Here is a 24,767-nt window from a genome sequence, read left to right as displayed (position 1 = left end):
CTATGCACAAACCTTGCTGGAAACTGCTTTCTATTCTCACCTGTAAATAAAAACATAGCGATATTCTGAAGTATTATGCTGTTTTTCTTCATAAATACAGTGCCCTGTGTCGATATAATAAATTTTGCATTTCTATGAGCTAACTCGGTGAAAGTTAAAAGCAGTAAAATGATAATATTAAATTCTTCTGTAAGATGATAAATTTAAGTTTTCAGTGATAATAATGGGTATATAATATGTTTTGCAAAGTCTCTTCAGCTGACTAGTAACTCTGTTTGAGGAATCCTAATATGGCATTGCTAACTTATTCTGTAAACCAAACAGATCACTTGAACCAGTATAAGTAGTTCGAAGTTACTCGTGGAAAGCACTGATTGTTGTTGCAGGTTCCTCCATAACTGGGTGGACAGGCTGAGCAGGGCATTCCAACTTTATACGGCGCTTCTCCAATCCAGTTTCCCCTAAACAAATATTAAAATAATCAATGAAGTTGCAATACTTCTTTGAAAGAGGTTTAATAGAAAACTTTATAAGGGAAATGCAATTAATACATGCTTCTGAGATAGGACCTTTACTTCTTGAAGTGTGCTTCAGAAAACCATGAGTTGGTGGACCTAATGGAAAACTGGTGCTGAATTGCCTGAATACACTTTAATCAAGGGAATCAAAGAAAAATAAGTGGGCAGGTATGAGAGCATGCCTTGTAACACTTGCTCTTAGGTGTTTAAAAGGGTTCAGCAATGTATTCAATTGTACTGACTGTTTCATACAACTGTCAAATTATTGACAATTGTAAGACATATTTTGATATTGTTTATATTGCATTAAGTGAAAATGTTTCATACATCCTTTATTTAGGAATCTCTGATCTTCAAACCATTTTCTCAAATGAGAGGAGCAAGAGTTACCTTGCTAAAAGTTCTAGAACTATTGTACAAGAGCTAATTGATGATGGCTCAATGCATAAGTAAAGAAAAACATAACATTCAATTTGAGTATGGGCTTTTAATTAAATTATTTGGTAACTCGCTCTAAAGCATTCTTATTCAATGAGGCACCTTGGGTGCTAACTTGGATATCACTGGAAAGTAAACAGTGGGGTTGCAATTTGCAATTAACACAAGCCCTTTGATTCAGTGCAGACCACACATGGAATTTACACAGACTGCTTATTAACTTGGTTTCAACAGCTGGCCACTGCTTACTGCTCTCTTTATTCTCCTACTGCATTACCACTGTGATTTGATGAGTAGTTAGCAACTCTTCAAGCTTGCACTGATTAAAGCCAGTCTGCACCTCTTAAAGGAGATGTGAGGAGAAGTCACCCCAGGGCTCATAGCAGTGTGCTTGATAACCAAAGCTGAACAACAGTGAGAACAGGCACACAGATTTTCAGAACTCTAGAGGCCTTGGTAAGGGGAGAGGTAGGCACACACTAAAACAGCAGTGGTAGGAAACAGCTATCAAAGTCAATACAAAGAGTCAAGGCTCGGTGACATGGCTGCAAGACATTCAATGACCTCACACATGGTCAGATCAATGCAAATCCTCAAAGCTGTCTTCTACCAACGATGTCACTAGGCTCTCCCATTGCTCAATGTACTACACTCCCGTCACTTATCCACCAACAACCCTGAGCAATTAGCACTCTTGCCTACCATTCCCATTCCCAACGTACACTCACATTTTTAGCTTTATTCCACATTACTTGCACATACTTCGTGATGGCAGAGTTTTGCACAATGTAATGTTATCATGTGGGCGGCCCAGAACAAGCTGAAAAGTGCTTGCTGGCCCTCAAAGCCACATTCCTTGCTATGATATCTGTCAAAACTATAATATTTTTTGAGTGCTTCTGAATGTTCCTGATATTAAATAGTGGTGAATTAGATATGTTTTGTTTATAAAGATCATATAGTTTCACAGTTAATATTACCAATAATAGATTTTTATTGCAGAAATCGAATTATTTTTATTTAACTTTCCCACCTCTTGTGGTGGGATTTCAACTCATGTCTCCAGACCAATAGTTCAGGCTTCTGGATCCTAGTCTTGCAATTTAGCCACTTTACTACTGTTCTCCATAGATGGAGCCAGTGATCTGGCAGAGAGTACTATCCACTCAGTATAGAATCTAACCATTGTATTGATTTCTCCACCAAGTTACTTTCAATACTAAAAGCTGAAAGGTTAGCCCAGAATGAATTTGTTGGCTAATATCAATTGAAATATATAAGTCTACCTAGAACTATCTGGATAGATAAAAATAAAATGCAATTAATGAAGGTGAATCTGAGCACTTACTTTGGAGCATAGTTGCATACAAGGTAAATAGCACGTCGCCATGTGGACCCCCAGACATACATATTGTTGCAGGTGTGGATTGCGCACCCTATTCGGTTGGATGTTGCCCAAACCATCTGAAACACAGCAAGCATTGTTTTCGGTTATTATGCAATATACCTTCATAAAACATTTTAACAAAAAAAAAGTCAGAAGAAATATCACAAAGGTTTTTACCTGGGTGTAGTGAGTGCACACTGGTCCATAACATTTCAGGGGACATCTGGGGTTACAGTCTTGAGGATATGGAAAACTGTAATCCTTCACTTCATCGTACCAAGGTTTTACTAGCTGTAGAATATTTCGATAGCTACTCAGAATAATAAATATTTTTAAGCTGTTAGATGTCTGCTTATAAAGCCAAAGCAATAACTAAACACTTCCATTTATATAATATTTATCTCATCCACCAAACCATTTCACAGCCTATCACATAAAATAAATCCTCAGTAAGCAAGGAGATGAAAGATGTTTTGGTAGTGTTCGTTGAAAAAGGAATGTAGACCAGGAATCCATATAATATCCTATCCTCTTCATATGGATTCCTCGGATCTTTAATACCCACATGAGCTACTTAAAAAAGAATCTTGGTTTAACATTTTCAACTGAAGAGCTTTACCTCTGATGATTCAGCTCTCTATATACTGCACTGGGGTAGCAACTCAAATTCTCAAGTGGGATTTCAACTTGTAACCTTGTGAGCAGGGGATGGCCAATCCTACCAAGATGATAATTTAAAAATGAGTGAACACCGCTCATTATAAATATTAATTTTACCTAATTTTGTTTCATTCCCAATACAAACAGGCTAGAATATCAAGAATGAATTATTAGTACATTTTCCTTTGGATATGCTTGCATGGTGCAGCTTAAATCCATTACAGAAAACTTACCTGCTTCATCTTATTCCCTAATTTTTCTTTCATTTTGTGAACAAAAATCACTTCACTGTAAGTTGATATTAGAAATAAAGAGTGTAGGCATTTAGCATGTGGTTGCCACAATCCACTGCATGTGAAGATTTTTGAAAGGATGTAGGTTGCCATAGCTTTTGCTAAAGTGTGAAGTGATACACTTTGGGAGATCGAATTTGATCTTAGCAGTGTGGAGGAACAGAACGATATTGGGGTCCACGTCCATAGATCCCTCAAAGTTGCCACGCAGGTCAATAGGGTTGTTAAGAAGGCATATGGAGTGTTGGCCTTCATTAGTCGGGGTATTGAGTTCAAGAGCCACCAGCTAATGTTGCAGCTCTATAGAACTCTGGTTGGACCACACTTGGAGTATTGTGTTCAGTTCTGGTCGCCTCATTATAGGAAGGATGTGGAAACTTTAGAGAGGGTGCAGAGGAGATTTACCAGGATGCTGCCTGGATTGGAGAACATGTCTTCTGAGGGTAGGTTGAGTGAGCTAGGACATATCTCTTTGGAAAGAAAGAGGATGAGAAGTGACTTGATAGAGGTGTACAAGATGGTAAGAGGCATAGAACGAGTGGACTTTTTCCCAGAGCGAAAATGGCTAACACGAGGGGGCATAATTTTAAGGTGATTGGAGGAAGATATAAGGGGGATGTCAGGGGTAAGTTTTTTTTTACACAGAGAGTGGTGGGTGCATGGAACACACTGCCGGCAGAGGTTGTGGGGCCAGATACATTAGTGACATTTAAGAGACTCTTAGATAGCCACATGAATTATAGAAAAATGGAGGGCTATAGATCTTAGAGAATGGATAGATGGATAGACCTAAATGGATAGATCTTAGAGCAGAATAAAATGTTGGCACAACATCGTGGGCCGAAGGGTCTGTACTGTGCTGTGATGTTCTATGTTCTATGTAATGCATGAATACATGATCCATACATTTGATTCTTCCTGGCACAGAGCACTACCTGTGTAATCCATGTTATGGAATCTCATCCTGTGACCATCTCTCATGTGAGACCCTAGACTGTCTATAAGATCTGAAATCAACAAACAATTTGCTGGAAGAACTCAGCAGGTTGAGCAGCATCTGTAGGAAGAAAGGAATTTATGACAATTTCTTTCCTCCCACGAATGCTGCTTGACCCACTGAGTTCTTCCTGCAGATTGTTTGTTGCTCCAGATTCCAGCATCTGCAGTCTCTTGTGTCTCCAGATGTGAAACCAAGCCACATCATGCCATCAAATGGCATGCACACTCATCAGCAGCTACCATTGGATAGAAACTGGAACTCAGAATTCTGATTGATTCTTCCCTTGTTTACCAGTGGGAGATTGAGATCAACCGTGATTCCACCAGTACCTGCTTGGCTGAGATCAGCAAATGCAGCACAAAATGGGAATGGGAACGCAGATCCTCCTGGTTGATATGACTCAGGATATAGAGGGAATCAAATTAATTTGCATAGAAAGGAAATAATATATTGCTGTTCAGAAGAGAATTTAAAAAAAACAAATATTCACCGTCCAGAGCGAACTGAGAGATTTTGTCCAAGGAATCTCAGTAAGTATTTTGGTCCATGGTCCCAGATACACATGGCAGCCCAAGACTCAGCAGACTTCGCTAGATTTTCATCCCAGACCTATAGTAACATAAGGAGAAAAAAAATCACTTTGCATTTGAGCTAATAAATTAAGATGAATCCATACTTTTCCAAAAATTACATGATATATAGCGTCCCATGGATGAAGTAGACTTCAGGTTTAGTATTTCCATTTCCACTTTAATTTCAAATGAATACTTCTGCTCATACAAGAATTTAACCTACTTTCATAAACTTTTAAATAATGCTAGATTTTCACTATTTTGGTGATTAAAAATGTTTTCATTTAGTTATAATTAAACCATTTCCACCTCAGCACTTTTATGTGAACTATAAAGGTGGTGGAAAGAGAGTCAAACAGGGATTTCAAAAGAGTATTGGAGAGAATGATGGGGAATGAGCAGCAAAGTGTGTGAGTGGATTGTTTAACAAAGATCTGGCATGGTCTGAGTGCCTCCTCTAGCATAACGATTCTATGATTCTCACAATAATGGCTAAAGGAAATCTCCCACCGATGACCATCCTTCTTCCGATTGTACAAGCTATAGTTGAATATCTAAAGTAACAATGCAGGTTATATACACAAAAAAAACACTACAATTGATGCATGGATCATGTATTCTGAAGTTCTGTGTAAATATTTCCCATGTAAAATCCCATTTAAAGTTCTTTATCCTTACCAGCTGTATTCCCATTATACAACACTCTGATGGGATTACCTTTTCTAATTTATCAGTCAGCTGTTACCATTGGCTGACTCGGCTTCCTGTCTCAGTGTGATAACATCATTTCAATACATGTCGCTCAAGTTGTCTTCTGAGAAATATGTCACTGGCAATTTTTCTCTCAATGATTGAAATTTCCAGTGATAGGTAAGATTATGAAGTTGCATGCATATTCCTTGATGAAGCTTAATCACTGAATTGTCTGTTGTACCTTTCAATGTAATTATTGCCCTCAAAACTATGATTCTGGCAGGTAACTAAATAGTCAGCACACATGGCACATACCTCACATCACAAGATGGATCCATACTGTTCAAATGGCTCAACTAATGGAAAATTTTCCTTCAGCTCCTGGAATTTTTCAGTGGAAAAGTAATAGAAGATTAACGATGAAGTGGATAACTGGAGAGGAGGGAAACAGGGACAGTGAAAAACAGTTCAAAGAGCAAGGGTTAGGGTTGTGATGGAAGTGGGTGTTTGATTGGGAAGATGCTAGTTGGAAAATAAAGAGATGGAGACAAAATGGACTAAAGGATTGAGGGAAATTCAAAGACCCTGATGTCCAGCAGGTATCCATTATGACTGCATTCTGGGCTTCATTACAGGTCTAAGCTTCCACTGCAGTACGCCAGATGCTGGAGGTGTCTGCTTGGGCCACAATAGAAACTGAAACACGATGAAACTGGTGGATCCACAAGTGTGAGAAAGGAGTTATCTAATACGTCCATGCTGGAAAGGATGGGCTCCAAGCTCTGTGCAAAGCTCTGTGTAAGGTTGATGCTGGTCAGAATACTCCTTGATATTGCAGACTGGCTTTGGGTCAGGGACCATGCATGTCATTATGCACACAATTCGACTAGAATTGTAGAGTCATACAGCATGGAAACAGGTCTTTCCACCCACCAAGTGCATGCTGACTATCAAGCACCAGTTTACACTAATCCTACACTAATCCCATTTTACTCCCTACACATTTCTATCAACTCCACCAGGTTCTACCAATTTACAGTGGCCAATTAACCTACCAAGCTATGTGTTTTAGAGATGTGGGAGAAAACTGGAGCACCTGGAGGAAACCCATATGATCACAGAACGTGCAAATTCCATGCAAACAGAACCGGTCATCAGGATTGACCCTGGGTCACTGGAGCTGTGAGGCAGCTGTTCTACTAGCTGAACCACTGCTGTCCAGACTTGTACACTGTCTCACTGAAGCTCCCATGTTAACCCTTTGCAACAGAACATGATTCTATTTTGCCCTCTTGGAACCTGGCATGTAGACTTCAACAAAAACAAAAAAAATGCCCAAAAAACTCAGCATATTAGGCAGCACCTGTGGAAAGAAAAACAGTTAACATTTCAGGTGTGTGGTCCTTTGTTCTAAAGAAGGGTCGCAGATCAGAAACATTGAATGTTTCCCTTTCCACAGATGCAGCCTGACTTGGGAGTTTTCCAGCCTGCTCTGTCTTTCTTTCAGATTTTCAGCATCAAATCAAGTGACGATGCTTCTTCATTTTGCTTTCTTCTTGTTCTTCCAGCACACGTTGGCCAGGTTCCAGTTCTTAGCAGAAAAATTGAAGGATGGGATTGAAGTGAAGTGAGCGGAGTTGGGAGAAGGGAGAGACTGTGGGGCATATGCGAGAGGGTGAGACGTAGCAGGCAGCAAAACAGAAGATGCATGTTTCCTCGATCTCATTTAAGAGACTATGGGTTGAAAGAAAAAAAAGCTGTGAGAAGGATGGTGAGGTAAAAGGGATATCATCCTCTTCAATGGACTCAGCCACGCTGCTAGACTCCATTGTGGACATACCAAATATGACATGCACTCTCTCCATCTGCAGCCATCTCTGCTCCTACCATTTGCTGCTGCTGGCTCCAATTGTACCCCACATTCTTCTCCGAGAGAAGGGAAACTGTGATTGTAAGGACTGTACAATGTGCTTGGGCAAAGAAAACAGCCTGATTACTGCCAGCTCAAAGTTGAAATAATGATAATGAGCAGCCAGCACGAATTTGGAGCACAGCCCTCAGAGGGTCAATTCAGTGCAAGTCAGCCACACAGTACCACCCTGGAAAATGCTTTCTAGCAGTACCAGATGAGATCTGCTTGATTCTAGGTAATACAGAAAGAGCATGCGTACTGCACTGGATTGAATCATCTGAATCGGGGCAAAGAAAATGAGCATCCAAAGCTACAGTCCGGATTCATCTGAACACCGTTCAACAGCAATGGAAAAGCCTGCATGCTACATGGCTTCAGCTTCAAGTTTACAATGCCAGGAGTGAGTAGCTAAAAAAAGATGCGGATAAAATCCAAAAAAGGGTGTGTTAAATCTGTCTGCCAATGCAAATTTGGCCATATGGTATTCCATGAGTCATAAGAAACCCTGGAAAGTTCATAGCCACACCAGTAATTGTACTCCTGGCCTCACAGGCACTTGTAGGGCCATGAATTAGAAACACATTGTATTCCTGAAGATCTGTTCCTCGTCAATAGGTCATGAAAGAGCCACGCATTTTCCACATGGACACTACGAAAATGAGTCATAACTTACCTCATATTATTCTTTTGGATGTCCTTTAAAATTAGGCAATACTTGTAGTTATAACCAAAACAATTGCTTCTCCTGTTACAGACCAATAGGTAGATGCCTGGCATTCAACCTCTGTACTTCCCACTAGGGTTTGTAAACTTAGACAAGTCTATTCGATTCAATAAGACTGTGTAGCCTGTGCTATTCTGAAATTACATGTTGAATTTTTGCACACAGTTGTCATCCGAAGGCTTGAAATATGAAATAAAAATGGAAAATGCTCTGAATACCCAGCAGATCAGGTGACATCTTTGGAGAGAGAAACAAAATGAATAGGTTACTTTTTGCTCCCCCGTCATCCAGAATAACTGCCCCTGGTATCCCTATTCACTCGAGTCACCTGTAGAGGGCTTATCTCTCCGGCCCAAAGCATCCACAGACTCCAACAGCATGAACTGCAGTCTCCAGCAGTGCAGAGAGGGAGCCCTGGTCCTGAATCACCCCAAACAACAGTCCCACCTCTAGTTTTGCCAGCAGTCAAAGCCACAAGGACAATTGAACAATGTTTAAATGCCTCTGTCATTCAGAGCCATTTATAAATGACTAAAATCCCAGTATATAATACAAAAAAAAATTAATGCTGTAAAATATATAAAATGGAACCTAATTTCCCCTTCTCCTTCTAATCTGCATCCTACAATCACCATTTGAAGTCTATGGGGTCTGGGATCCTGTGCCAGTTTAACCTGGGGCAGAATCTGAGAGGCGATGCTGATCAGAACCATTGGCATTAGTCAGCGAGACTCGGCTGATTGATTCAGTCCTGTTGAAAGATCGTTGACCCAAAATATGAAACATTTTGAAAAACTGCAGATGTCGAAAATCTGAAATAAAAACAGAAAATGCTGGAAATTACAGCAGCTCAAGCAGCATCTGAGGAGAGAGAAACAGAGTTAATATTTCGGTGCAAAGACCCTTTGACACAACTGAAAAAGTGAGAAAGTGTTAAGTTGCAGAGAGGCTGGAGGAGGAATGGAGGGGGGATGGAGGGGGGATGGAGGAGGGATGGAGGGGGGATGGAGGGGGATGGAGGAGGGATGGAGGGGGGATGGAGGGGGGATGGAGGGGGGATGGAGGAGGGATGGAGGAGGGATGGAGGGGGGATGGAGGAGGGATGGAGGGGGGATGGAGGGGGGATGGAGGGGGGATGGAGGAGGGATGAATGGAACAAGGAAAAGATCTCTGACAGGATAAGGCCAGGGCTGTGCTGGTGATCAGCTGATTACAAAGCCATCTGGTTGAGAGATTAATGGGGGGCAATTAGAGAGTGAGAGAAATCAACTCAAAGAGACAAATAAAGCAGGTCAGAGCCGATGCAGAGAAGTAAATGCAAACAAAGAATGTTGGAAATACCCAGCATGTCAGGCAGTATCTGCGGTGAAATAAAATCTGAGTTACTATTACAGCTGGATAATCTTTAGCAGAGGATGTGAGTTACCTGAAATTGTTGAATTCAATATCGAGTTGCAAAGCCTGCTATGGTCCCAGAACGAAGGTGAGGTATGTTTCCTCAAGCTAGCACTAGGCCTTGTTGGAACAATGCAGGAGAGTGCAGACAGAAAGGGTCAGTGTGGGAGTTGGATGGAGAATAAAATAATGGACCACTGGAAGCTCACAGTCACCTCTTCAGATTGAACAATGGGGCACTCACCCAATTTGTATTTTGTTTTCCAAAGAAATACCACATCAAGGCAGTGAATGCAATACATTTTAAATGTAAGTGAATCACTGTTTCATCTGAAAGGACTGAGTCCCTGGATGGTGGTAAAGGATGAGGTAAAAGAGAAGGTGTTTCATCTCTTTGAGTGCCATGGAATGGAGAAGTGGTTGGTGGAGAGGGGAACAGGTCAGGGAGTTATTCAGGGGATTATCACTTCAGAATGCTGAAAGCGGAAGGGTGGTGAACAAATGTCTGGCGATATCTTGTTAAAGGTGGTGGAAGCTGGTGGTGGATCTGAAACAATGTTTCTCTCTCCATGGGTACAGTCTGACCTGCTAAGTATTTCCAATTGTCTCTTCCTTAATTACATCACATTATGCTTCTTTGAAACTTACCTACACATCACAAAGGTTGGCCTATGCAGGAAAAGTCACCTACATCCTGAAGTCCCTTTACCTGTAGCTGCCTTCCCTGACCTATTGACAGTGATGTAAAGTGATACATAAAAGCACAATTTAAAGGTATTCACAACAGAAAGTCACAGGCACACAGTTTGCTTCTAATACTTAATATCAGTGTTCAGCAAATGAGTACCACTTCCTGTGAACATCCCAGTACCACAAGTAATGAAAATGCTATGTGTCTCCCTTCCTTTCTCCACCTTGCTTAGTTTGCTGTGTCTCTGTTCCAGCCCATTGTTCCACTCCCAATTCTTGCTCAACACCTATTCTCTTCCAGAGAAACTAAGGACTGCAGATGCTGGAATCTAGATGAAAAAAACAACAAGATGCTAGAGGAACTCAGCAGGCCGGGCAGCATCCGTGGTGAAAAGCAGGCGGTCAACATTTCAGGTCAGGACCCTTCTTCAGGACCGAAGATAGGAAAAGGGGAAGCCCAATATATAGGAGGGAAAAACAGAGCAGTGATAGGTGGACAAAAGAGGGGAGGCGGGGTGGGCACAAGGCGGTGATAGGTAGATGCAGGTAAGAGATAGTGATAGGCAGGTGCGGGGGAGGAGGGGAGAGCAGATCACTATGCCTATCACCATCTTTTACCTGCATCTACCTATCACCACCCTGTGCCCACCCCATCTCCCCTCCTTTGTCCACCTATCACTGCTCTGCTTTTCCCTCCTAAATATTGGGCTTCCCCTTTTCCTATCTTCAGTCCTGAAGAAGGGTCCTGACCCGAAACATTGACCGCCTGCTTTTCTCTACGGATGCTGCCTGGCCTGCTGAGTTCCCCCAACATCATAGAGTTTTTCACCTATTCTCTCCCTCCCTTTATAAAAACTTAAGTGAAGGAGGCTATGGGTGTCCTGATAGAGGTATGCAAGATTATAAGAGGCATGATAGAGCAGATAGTCAGATTCCTTTTCCCACAGAAAGGGTATCAGACACAAGAGGACATCGGTTTAAGGTGAGAGGGAGGAGTTTTAAAGGGGATTTGAGGGGAAAAGTTTTTTTAAACATAGAGAGTGGTTGATACCTGGAGTGTGCTGCTGGAGGAGGTGCTGAAATCAGATTTAATCACTACATTTAGGAGAAATTTAGACAGACACTTAAATAGGCAGGCATAGAAGGACATTGACTTGGTGTGGGCAAATGGGATTAGTGTAATGGGCAAAAAAGTCGGCATAGACATGATGAGTCGAAGGGCCTGTTCTGTGCTGTACAAATCTATGAGACCAGGAGATGTGCCATTTAAAAGATAATGGTTGATATGATCCTGGCAACATCTCTGCTTTCCTCCCTCATCCCCTTCTCTCTAATTCCTCCAGAGTCTAAAAACCTGTCTATCTCAGCCTTGAGCATATTCAGTGCTTCTTCTTCCACAGCTCTCTGCAGTTGAGAATTCCAAAGATTCACAACCCTCTGATTGATGAAGTTCCTCCTCATCTCCACCTGAAATAATTAACCCTTCATTTTATTCACTGACTTTTCCCTCTTCCAATTCTTGTCTATCTTCTCCCTCAATAGCCTTTTTTTTTTACTAATTCCCTCTTCCTTTTCCTCAGGTGATTCTCACTTCTCTTTCACCATTTGGGAGCATTTCTTACTCATTTCTTACATGTCTTGGTATTCTTTCTACTTTCTCAACAATAAAAAAGCATATGTTCCTATGAGCCTGAAACATATTTTAGCCATTAAGCAATTTATAGAGTCATCTGAGCTGTATCACCAAATTACTTTCAAGACCATCATTAAACACTATGTTCTGAATCTGACATTAAATATTTAATGGAATTGAATTTTAAATGTGCCAAACTAATTTTAAAAAGGCTCCAGCTATATTTAATGAATATTCCTTAAACTTCATTAAATTGGAACAATGCAAGTTTAAGAAAATACTTTCCTGAAATATTTTTACACAGACTTTTATTTTCTTGATTGAATCAGACTTGGGTAATGGCCACCCAGCTGGTTTACAGACAAGAGCCCTTGGTAGGGGAACATGCACAGGTCAAATCAGGTCGTGTTAGGCTCAGCAGGTAAAAGTGGTTGAAATGCATTGAATGGCAGCAATCAAGATAGAGGTCATGGAGCCCTGGACTGGAAGGAATGCTCGGGCTAAAGGGAAATGGAGCCAGCTTATAATTCTCTATGTGGACTGTAATATTTTCAAAGGCCAATCTGAGGAGGTAGCTGTGCAATAGAACTGGAGTATGTAAAGTGGTTACTGCTGAGGAAGCAAAACATGGGATAGTGCTGGGTAATGTTCGTGAGGCTGGAGTAAGGCATTCACTTTCATCATTATTTCTTCCTGTGAATATTCACACTAAGAAAAAGAAACAAAAGAATGAAGCATCTAAGTGATGAGGAAGTTGAACTTTCATTTGTAATTTTATGACCATACCTCCATTTGAAAGATTTGTTCTCAAGTCATGTATAAAATACGTCTAGAGCCCTAAAAAAATTTATACCATTTGAGGTCTACTGAATCATAGTGTCTGTGCCATCTCCTTATTCATCATGCTATTTTGTATGATTTGTAATTTTAAACAAAAACTATTTTATTTTCAATTCCAGCATGCATGGAAATCATAGAAACATAGAACATAAGAAAAATAACCATAGTAGGTCTTTCAGCCCTTTGAAACTGCACAACCATTTAATATGTTCATGACTGATCCTCCATCTCAATGCCATATTCCTGCCTTCTCCCTATCCCCTTTGATGCCTTTTCTGTCTCTTTCCATCTCTTTGTTAAATATATTAAGCAAGTCAGCCTCCTTATCTTCTAGGGCCAAGAATTCAAGACATTCCCCTCCCTCTGAGTGAAGAAATTTCTCCATGTCTTAATCCTGACCCCTGTATCCTGAGATTGTGACCCTTGGTTCTGGACCTTCACAGCTGGGGGAAACATTGAACCTGTCAAGCCATTTCAGAGCTTTGTATATGTCAATACAACTTCGTTTTGTTCTTTGGAACTTTCGTAAATCCAGGCCTAATCAACTCAATCTCTCCTAATATGAGTGTCCCACCATACCACCTCCCTGGAAAGTTGGGTGAACTTTCATTGCACTCTCTCTATGGCAAGTGTATCCTTCCTTTGGTAAGGAAAGCTAAACTGCACATAATCTCACCAAGGTCCTGTACCATTGCAGCACTCCTTGTTGCTGCACTCAAAACCTCTTGCAATGAATGCCTTCTTAACACTTTGCTGCTCCTGCACATTCACTTTCAGTGGCTAGTGTACAAAGGAACTTACATCTTTTTATACATCAACATTTCTAATCTATCACTTCCCTGTTTTTCCTACCAGAGTAGATGACTTCACATTTATCCACATTATTCTGCACCTGCCATGTATTGACCCACTCATTCAATTGTGGACTGCCTTGAAGATTTTTTGCTTCCTCACAAGTTGTAATCCCATTCAGTTTCATAGCTTATTATTATCTACTTAGGCCTTCTCACGTTTACCTTAACTATATTTCCACTACTTTTACTGATTTTCTCACATAATCCTTTGAAACTCCTTTTCAACTCTCTTGTAGCTTTTTCTACCTCTTCTCATAAAATTGTCTCTATGTATTTTCACAACCATCTACTTCTATTCCAAAAGCTTCTCCTGGCATCAAATGCCCTGTCATATCAGTGTTATATCCTTCATCATTGCTCTAATCTTCCTCTCTGTAATTCTACTAAAGTGAAGGAACATCATTCAATATGCCTCCTCCTTTTCACAAATGATCCAATGCCATCAGAGATGAATACTCATCTCTCTTCCATTTAGTCATGGACTCATAGCGTTGTACAGCACAGAAAAAGGCCCATCGGCCCACCATGTCCAAGCCAACCTTTTTGCCCATCTTCACTAATCCCATTTGCCCTACATAGGTCTGTATCCTTCTATGATTTGCCTTTTTAAGTCCCTGTCTACATGTCTCTTAAACTTAGTGATTTCATCTGATTCCACCAACCCCCTTGGCTGTGTGTTCCAGGTATCAACCACACTGTGTGAAAAAACTTGCCCTTCATATCCTATTTAAAATTCCTTCCACTCACTTTAAACCTATATTCTCTTGTTTTTGATACCTCCTACTGTGGGACAAAGATTCTGGCCATCTACCCTATCTAGGCCTCTCATAATCTTATATAACTCTATCAGATCACTCCACAGCCTCCTTTGATCCAGGGAATACAAGCCCAGCCTATCCAAGCTCTTCTCATAACTAAAGTCCTCCAATCCAGGCAACATTCTGGTGAATCTTCTCTTCATTCTCTCCAGTGCAACTCTATCCTTCCCATAGTGTGGCAACCAGAACTCCACGCAATAATCCAAGTGTGGTCTAACTTATGTTTGGTAAAGTTGCAACATAACATCCCAACTTTTATTTTCTTTGCCCCGATCTATGAAGGCAAGCATGCCATATGCCTTCTTCACCACCCTATCTACCTGTATTGCTACTTTCAGGGAAATATTAACTTGAACCCAAAGGTCCCTCTGTTCATCAACATTGCTTTGTGGTCTACCATTACTGTATATGTCCTATCCCGATCTGATTTCCCAAAATGCACCACTTTACACTTGTCGGGATCATGTTCCATCTGCCAAGGCTCTGTCCAACTTTCCATCTGATCCTGCTGTAGCCTTTGGCAACCTTCCTTGCCATTCACAACACCACCAATTTTTGTGTCATCCGCAGACTTACTAACCATACTCCCTACATTCATATCCAAGTCATTAATATATAACAAACAACAAAGGTCCCACCATTGAATCGTGTCATATATCACTGGTCAGAGATTTCCAATCAGAAAAGCATTATCTCACCACTACATCCTGACTCCTATCATCAGGCCAATTTCAGATCCAATTAATCAGGTTGCTTAGATCCCAAGTGCCTTAACCTTCTGGACTAGCCTACCATGTGGGACTCTATCAAATGACTTACTAAAGAGACAACGTCCACTGCCCTGCCTTCATCAATATTCTCAGTTACTTCCTCAAAAAACTCCATCAAGTTAGTGAGACAGGATGTCCCCCACACAAAGCCATGCTGACTGTCCCTGATCAACCCCTGCCTTTCCAACTGTACATAAATCTTATCCGTTAGAATTTTCTCCAGTTATTTCCCTACCACTGACATAAAGCTCACTGGCCTACTGTTTTATACTTCTTTCTTGATGTCTTTCACCTTGCTAACAGGGAGACCACACACCATTCAGGGCTCTTATTCATAATTGTGGAAAGGTTGGCTGCATCCCTGTTGTAGAATGTACAATTGCTACCACTCCTTCTATTCTTGGTGTCTATTTGCCCCTTACTATTTAGGTAGATCCTTACTTCACACTATCAAATGTTGCCCAGAACCACCCATTGTCTGAGTCTGTGGACACTTCAGTCAGGTTGAGCACCAACTATTGATCAATTCTGATAATCCAGGGTTTTCCTAACACGTGGTTCCTGCCTCCTTCCATCAGCCCTGTGGATGGTCCCCAACTTCTCTACTTGTGTGTTTTGAAATCTGTCCCCATCTTTAGGACACTTTATAGTCTAGATAGTTGCAATACAGAAACTGTTACGCCTCTTTGAAACTGTGTGGTGTGGCCTTTGCAAACTCCAAAAAGCATAGTGCTGTGCTGTTGAAAATTGGCTTAACCTGGAGTAACACAATTTTGAATACATTTCAGTGCGTCTAAGCACCATAAGAGAATTAGACTCATGACTTTTTCAATTGCCCGAGCACATTTCTGCAATGTAGATCTTTTTCATACAAATAAATGAGGTCAATGTTAGGATAATTGCAAATTCTCCGGCCTGATTTAGATAATACTGTAGCGGCTAGCTACACTACTATAGAATAAAGATACGGAGTCTGTTGCTTGGAGTCAGAAGTCGATTGCTGAAACTCTTCCCGTGCTTCAGTTCCCGCGCTGACATCACGTGTAGGTCACCTGACCTTCCCGCACACGGGCTTTCCTAGCCCAGCAATGGCGAAGAAGGAGGGCCCCGCGCCATCTTGGGTCGGGGCCTCTGACAACGTTCGCGATCTCGGGAGTTGGTTCGATACCGGTAAGGTGAGTCGCCACAATACCAACAATCCATTGGCACTATTCATGACCACATGTGACAGTTTGCCTCTCACAGTGCCAGCAAACTTGGGGGTCAGCAGGGACTCGGGGGAAACAACTCAGAAAGCTGAACACGCAGTAGCATACACATTCCCATGGCTTTAAGGCAAAGCTACAAGGAATGTTCCTGGACTTCTTGGCTACACAATGTTAAGAAAGAACCTTTGTTTCATCATTTATGTGGTCATTCACACTTCAGTTTGGCAGAGGGGCCTTAAATTGAAGTTACACTCACACATGCAGTGAGACCATTGCCAGTTTTACGCATGTGTGATGGGTATTACTGAGTAGCCACAGCCAATAGTGTGGGCGCTCTACCTACAGCACTGATATAAGCACCAAATGGTCCTTGCCATAAAATTAATTTTAGACTGAAACATCCACACTGCAGGTTATAAATTTAATTATGTCCCAAAACATTCATATTCACATGCAGACAATACACTGGAGCAACAAAAGTAAATCTTCTTTATTACTGTTAAAGTTCAAAACAAACTCAGTTTAAATGTAATTTAGCTTTCATAATGATGTAGGGGTAGTTAGCATCGTCCTTGATGTACAGATCAGTCTGTATTGATACTAATGAACGCGCCATTTAAAACTCTGAAATTCAATAGTTATTGCCTCCTTTACATTTGATGTTTTGCCCTTTCTGTTTCTCTTCTTGTTTTTGTGACCTTTTCAACTCTGTCACCTCTAAAGTCTGTTTTTCCTCTCCTGTGTAAACATTTGAACCTCTGCTAGAAACAGTTATAAATGATACTGGTGAAAAGCCGACATCCTTTTCACCATCTGTTTGTTGGTGGTCTGTAATTTTCTAAAGCTGCAAGCCAGCTGCTGTTGAATGATCGTCATTGGCAGTGCCATTTCAACCAATCCAATCAAAATCAAACATGTATTTCCCAGTTACCACTCTTCAATACCTAATGCTCACTGGACATTGCAGTTTCAATTCTTCAGTTTTTAAAGGGGATAAGGGGTTAGAGATTGCTATTTGTACACTATTGTGATTATCATTGCTGATAATATCATAGAATTTTTCTGTGTCCATCATTTTAACTTACTTGGTTTGATGGAGGTACTGACAATTAAACTAACTGTCAGAGATATATTATTGAACATTCATCCCCAAATTCATTTATAACAGTATCTGTACCATATACACATCAGTATCATATAAAACTCTTTCTAGCAGAGGTTCAAATATTGACACAGGAGAGGAAAAATAGACTTTAGAGGTGACAGAGTTGAAAAGGTCCCAATATCACCAACAGTCATTTCTATTTTTATATTACAATCTAGTTTCTACAGATAAGGGAAACATTTCTCCAGGAACAATTGTAATTATACAGTGTGTCTACCTTAATAAAGCACTTCAAAAGCTTTCCTGGAACATTATCATCAACATTTGACTCCAACCAAGATGAAGAGATTCTATGACAGATATCTACATACCTGGCCAAAAATGTAAATTTTAACAAGCATTATAAAGGAGTAAAAGGTGAGGTAAAGAGGCTGTGAGGTTTAGAGTGGGAATTCAAGAGCTTGGAGCTTTGGCAGGCTGAAGGCAGAGTAGCCAATGGTAGAACAATTCAAGTTGGGGATACTCCAGAAAAAAACCGACAGAACAGGGGAATACAGAGAGTTTGGAAAAATTTACAGCTGGAGGAGATTGCAAATATAGAGTAGAAAGACCTTGGAGACATCTGTCAAAAAATATTACAGGTCCTCACCAGGTTATGGGAGGGTTTCATTCCTGAGAACTGTTCGAAACCCGAAAAGTTTGCAAGTTGGATACGTGGCTGCAAACCAAAATCCTACATGGCATAAGACACCTTCAGCCACACAACAGCTGGCAAATCCACCTCACCAGTCTCCCAAATGCTTGTTAATATTCAAAGCATTGTTTAACCTGGAACCAATGGTGATTAGTAAACACAGATGATGGGTGAAAGGAATATGGTATGAATTGGGATACTCTTGGATGACTTTAGATTTGCAGAATTTAGAATTGCACTAGAATTAGAACATAGAACTTAGAAGAGTACAGCACAGGATAGGTCCTTCAGCCCACAATGTTGTGCCGACATAGCTAATCCCTCCTACCTACAGAATGCCAATATCCCTCTATTTTCCTTTCATTCATGTGCCCATCCAAGCCCCTCTTAAAAGCCCCCAATGAATTTGCCTCCACCACCCTGTCAGGCAATGTATTGCAGGCATCTACTACTCTCTGAGTAAACAACGTACCCCTCATGTCTGTTCTGAGCCTACCCACTCTCACCTTAAATGCATGCCCTCTGGTATTGGATCGCTCAATAATGGGATAAAGATATTGCTTATCCACCCTATCTATGCCGCTCATAATGTTATACACTTCCAACAACTTCCAATTGTCAAGTCTAGAGACAATATAAGAAATAGGAGAAGGGGAAGGCCATTTAGCCCTTCTAATCTGCTCCACCATTCACCAAACTCATGGCTGACCTTCTACCTCAGCACCATTTCTGCACTATCCCCTTATCCCTTAATGTCCTAAAATCTAATGATCTCTGTTTTGAATTAACTCAACGACTGAGTCTTCACAGGCCTTCAGGATGGAGAATCTTAAGGATTCAGCTCCCTTCCCATGAAGAAATTTCTCCTCATCCCAGTCCTGAATGGGCCCTACCCCTTATTTTGAGACATTGGCCCTGATTCAAGAATCCTCAGCCAGGAGAAACATCCTCCCTGCATCAAGCCTGTTGAGCCCTGTGAGAATTTTATAAGTTTCAGTGAGAACAAAGTTGTGGATACAGGTTTCAGCAGTTAGCTGTAGGCTGAGAAGATTCAGGTGATATTACAGAGGTGGAAATAAATGGCCTACATTCTCCTTTTGCATGGATAGGCTATGCAACAGTAGAATAGAAACAGGTTAATTAAATACAGAGAGTTGATATAGCCAGTTAATGGAACCTGGGCCAGCCAAAAAGATTTCTTAGAAACTTTCAGCCAATCTAAGTATAATCAAGCATACCTCTCCATGACATATAAGTTCAGGGCAAGAATTTGCCATGCAGCTCATTGACAGCACTGCAATGTATATGCAGTTCTTAACATCATTGGTTCCCCATTTATTCAATAATCAGGCACATCTTGCTTGTCCTATATGGACATAGCTCAGTGAAACCTAATATTTACATTGCAAGCACAACACTGGAATTTTGATGTTCAGTTGTTAGACCAAGTTATTACTGGGCCCCCGAGGTCAGACAAAGAATCCAACAATTCAGAGGCCAGTGGGGCAGGCCAAGGAATGGGATTAGAAAATCCAATACTCTAAGAAGCTTAACAAAGCCAAAAGAAGGCAAATTTGTTTCCTCCTTAAATATTGACTCTTCTAGGAAAAGGAGAACTGCATTACCTTCTGAATCTGCATGTAAAACGAAATCAGCACCATAAACACACATAGCTTTAGAAATCATATTAGCCCAGTGAGCACTGGGCCAAAATGCAGAAGTGTTCCACTGCATCTTGACTGTCATAAAAATTTCTCTGAGAAACATTTTTTGGATAAATGAGCTGATTGATTAAGCTGATGCCTCTGACATCCTCCTTGTCAATCATTTTTTAAAGAAACATGGGCCTCAAAATCCATCACTGGTTTCCAGTACTGAACATGCTGCATAATAACAGCAGCGCAGCAGCACGTTGGAATGAATTTCATTGGTGGGTGGAGGGGAGGAAGTGGGGGCTTAGTATATTGTGTGGTTAGAGCTACTAACTGGGAGTGAATCAAAGCAATTTGTGCTGCATCCTAGAATCCAAGAGAAATGCTGGAGTAATTTTAAGGTGATCTAAAAACATCCCACTATGTTGACTGCTTGAATCTTAATCTAAAGGGGGGGAGGAGGTGAATATGCTTAAACAGAAACAAAGAGAAAGACACCATTGAAGACACAGATATTATTGTCCTGAAGGTCCCACCTATATGCGTAGACTTTCATTATCTTATAGAAGTTTGAGGAAATTTACATTTAGCCTATCATACAACTTAATGTGCCAGAAATCTCCTTTACATAAGTTTCAACAGTTTTTTTGTTAGTTTTAGCAATCTATCTACCCATTTCAATAGGACCAATGTCCATTCATTTAGTGGTCTGCTGCCTAGCAATATCCTGTGGTATTACTGCACTTGGTAGTTCGATTCACATAAAACAACTCAATACACTCTCCTAGTTGCCTGAACCAGATGGAAGTGAAAGGTTTGACAGCCTTCAAGAGTTCCGAAGTTTGCTTTCTAATCTCTGGTTTCAATGATAATTTTTCCAAATAGTTGCTTATTCATTACCATCCCCACCCCCACCATTCCATCTTACTGTTCCACAGTTTCACACTATCAAGGCAACTTCATACAGAATCTGAAGAAGTTATGGCTTTTCCTATGGCAATATGTTGTGAATGAGGAGGGTATAGAGCCAAGAATAATAATACAGCACAACAGAAGAAATTGGTGTTGAGCTGTAATCTTCCATGCAGCGAAGTTAATATGTTGCCTGACACCAACAATCTGAACCTCCCAATTCCCATCTCTTCCAGAAGGGCTTGCTGTCTTCCTGTGAAAGGTTCACACTCTTTCAGAGGGATGCTACCAGGCTGCAGTGCAATGTCTACCTTACTTCTGGCACAGGACTCTTCAGATGGAAGATCCTCCAGGAACATAACATGCAAAGGTGAAAGGAGACAAGTTCATCAACCTGAAATAAAAGCAGAAAATGCTAGAAACACTCAGCAAATCAGGCAGGATCAGTGGAGCGAGTCAGAACTTAGGGTCTTCCACCTCAAACATTAAGTCTGTTTCCCCTTCCACAGATGCTGCCTGACCTGCTGAGTGTTTCCAGCATTTTCTGTTTTTGTTTAAGATTTCCAGACTCAGCAGTTGTTTGATTTTCAAGCCTCACTGGCTTCTCTTTCATACCCCAAAATCTTTATAGTGACTGTGCTGTTTCTACATTCAACTTTCCTAAATGCCTCTTCAGACTTATAGAAAACACATCTTGTAGAAAATTCTACCACTTCATAGCAAATGAATATGAAAACAAGTTAACATATTCAGGAAACTTGCAAGTAAGCAGCTCTTTGGTCAATAGACTAACTTGCAGCTTCAATGACAGTGCAACATGCATTATGGAAATTCATGGCATATGAATTCATTGAATCAATGGATCTGTGTGTGCTGACAGAATTAGATGGTGGCCTAACTGCTGAGTGAAGTTGATGACTTGAGAACAGAGTCTGTGGTGCAAATTGAAGACAATGGCTTTGGTCCACCCAATGTTTAGTTGCAGAAGACTTCCATTCATCCAGTACAAGATGTCAGACAAAGATTCTGAAAATTCTGACAGAATTGGATGGCACATTGAACTTGGATACCATCACCTCTAGAATCAAGATTGGAATCTCGTATTGAGTGATCAGAAAAAAGCCTGAGTTCAGATCACTGAAAGGTTCCAATGTGAAATAGATTCAGAAAACTTTGATTCCAGTGGGTGGAAACAATCAGAACTTCCCACAATTGAGCAACATCTTTTCAAAAATTTAGTATATAAAAAAAAATCATGTTGCCTCTGTAATAGGTTACCAGATAGCAGAAATCACTGTTTTCAAAGTGCAAGTATGGTTAATTAATTTTAGTTAATGCATCAAAAGCCCAAAAATTCCAGTTGAAGGTGTACACACTCAAGCCATCTGTCTAGGAACCTCCTCCTCCTCCGTAGTGATGTCATCAGTAATCTTGCTTCCAGCATAGAAATAAAAGTTAATTGTTAAGGTTGATCCTTTTGCTTTCAATGAAATGCTTTACTTAACATAAGGAAAAACATAGCTGAAAAAAAAGCAGTGTGAGTTTCAAGCACTTGAAATGGATATTTTGGTAACACATCCAGAGAATGCACACACCACTGTGGATCTGAACACTTCTAACATAATTCATTATGAGTGTTCTGCCAAAATTGTAAATATGCTGCCCATCTACGCTGAACATGAGGCACCTTTGCCCAAGAGGAACTGGGTTGAGACCAAATCAAAATGCACCAGCCTACTAGTCTCTTAATCCTTCTGCTGTATTTGATTGGTTGCAAGGCAACAATATCTTTGGAAACTGTTGGAAACCTTATCTGTTGCTCAGAAGGATAATGAGCCCAATAAACCATCTATCACAATGCAAGGTGATATTCTTTAACATGCTTTATTTAACACATGCTTGAAAGGAGATCGAAAAAATATTCTCATTAGTTACCAGTTCTCTCAAAATTAATTAAAATAAAAATACATATTAATTTTCAGAAAACATGGAAAAACTATTACTAATCACAACATTGAAAATGCTTGTTGGTAAAAAGTAGGTTACCATCGAAATGACAATAGAAATTCTTCTTTGCTTGTTTTTACATTCCAAATTTTCTTTTTGCTTTGATTAGTAGGGCTTATACTCTGCAGGTTGATTAGTAAATAGTAAAACTATTAAATAGTTCAGTTGACACTTTACAAACACTGCTGCCGGAGATATATATACAGTAAAATACTGTAATATCCTTTCAAAAAATCTCGCAATACCGCCAAATTACAGTTTGTGGATTCAAAAAGTTGAATGTTTTGTATGAGTCTGCTTTCTTTTACAAACAATACCTATTTGCATTAATTCCTTCATTATAAAACTCACTGAAGGGGAACTGAATTTCTCAGCAGCAATTCATTTCTCCGTTTTCTTTAGTGTCCGTTTTTGGCATTCGTTGCCGTTTCAAATAAACCGCTAAAAATTTTTGAAGAACTGCACTCGTTTTGATTCTGACTTTCAAATTGTTCTCTCTCCGGCAGGGGGTGTGAAACTATTGAGAGTTTATTTTCTCTCAGTTCAAACTCTAACACGCCTATGACTTAGTGATTGGTGGGCATGCAGACCAGCGGGGGGAGAGATGATTCAGAAGTGGCACAGTGAACTCACCATGTACTCCATGTTTGCAGCAGGTGGGATGACACGACCTCGAACTTTATTGTGGTAATCGAGAATAACCGAGATGTCATTCTGGGAGATGTATCGCCTCCGTCTGGTTTTAGGGACACTCTCGGGTCCCGGATATTTTCTCCAAGACAATTCTTTCCCGCTGAAGTTTGATGAAAGGAGCTTGTCGCTGACATTTACTGAAATAAATGCACTTGTTCCCTGCAGAGCGCACAGTAACCTGATTAAACTTAGTGTGGAGCCGAGCCTCATGGTTGCCGTCGGGAGAGCGGAGCACTGCAAATCAGAGGTTGCATTGAATAAAGAACAATGTGTGCAGGTAGATCAGTATGAAGATGCAATTTCCAAACTCTGTTCATTCAATATGGGGAGCAGCGTGGCTGAGGAACCTGTGCCCTTCACCAATGCATACATTAACCATATATCATTCTAATATCTTTATTCATACGCAAATAAACGGAAACATTCAGATAACTGAAAGATAAAACTGATGAATTTGCACTTCCTTGTTGCAAACCGGCCGCTTGCTGGATCCTGTGTTCTGATTTTAAAAATACGTTTAACGTAACGATAAATGTAGCTCACCTGCTGCACGCAGTCACCGGCAAAAATCTAGTTCGAGCCCTCCCAAGTTTCGAAGTCCGTCTAGAAGGAATTTTGAAAAAGTGTGCTGCGATGTGAGCGAGGTAAGGCTGACAGTGATGCGGCGCGGGAGGAATCGTATATAAGAGAGAGGGGTTTCTGCTGGTCGGAGGCGACTGTTATTGTGCTTTTATATTGGGTAAAACGACTCAGGAAGGCAAACTCATTCTCCTTGATGATGGTGTCTCTTTAACTCTTCACAGTCCCTGAGTCAGTACATTATCAGTTGGAGACCCACCTCCTTCATTGGCCCTCGCTTCACTGTTGCCAGACTTTCATCATAAACTATTCCAAACCACATGTGCGTGTGATTTGGAGATCTGGCAGGGAAGAACCCGGTATGTGGTGTCAGTACAAAGAATAAACCGTGTTCTCGATCCTCGTTTTCTTTTGAAAGATTACAGACACGCCGAGCAAATTAGAAACGCAGTGTTTCGGAAATTATCCAAGTTATAGTTCTGAGGGATACAGTCACCTTATAGTGTAAAGACACAGAAGATTAGTATACTTAAAAGACTTATTAAAGTCTTTGGAAATTAAGTCCATTGGTGCAATTCCACCTCATGATGATAATAAACTCGGATTTTTAAAGCTTTTGTTTATCCAGTCGATTGTAAAACGAGACCCTCTCTTTACACCACCTGCTTTAGAAGTTTACAAGTGTTACAGGAAATAGACTGCTGAACCGTTGTCTTTAGT

The 24,767-nt window shown here is 40.6% G+C and overlaps 1 protein-coding gene across 1 annotated transcript; it reads right to left on the bottom strand.

Moving 5' to 3' along the window:
* Positions 1-171: 171 nt before the first annotated feature.
* LOC127574511 (peptidase inhibitor 15-like) lies at positions 172-24,285 on the bottom strand. The gene is made up of 6 exons (XM_052023545.1): positions 24,012-24,285; positions 23,409-23,702; positions 4,787-4,905; positions 2,521-2,653; positions 2,305-2,420; positions 172-461 (listed from the first exon to the last, which is right to left on the bottom strand). The coding sequence occupies exons 2-6, from the start codon at positions 23,676-23,678 to the stop codon at positions 326-328; spliced, it is 774 nt and encodes a 257-aa protein (XP_051879505.1). The 5' UTR covers positions 23,679-23,702; positions 24,012-24,285; the 3' UTR covers positions 172-325.
* Between the last annotated feature and the right edge of the window lie 482 nt (positions 24,286-24,767).

Source organism: Pristis pectinata, chromosome 9, assembly GCF_009764475.1.
Source record: "Pristis pectinata isolate sPriPec2 chromosome 9, sPriPec2.1.pri, whole genome shotgun sequence".
NCBI classification, from domain to species: domain Eukaryota; kingdom Metazoa; phylum Chordata; class Chondrichthyes; order Rhinopristiformes; family Pristidae; genus Pristis; species Pristis pectinata.
The sequence above is the reverse complement of the archived record's forward strand: the minus strand, read 5'-3'. Positions and strand labels throughout refer to the sequence as shown.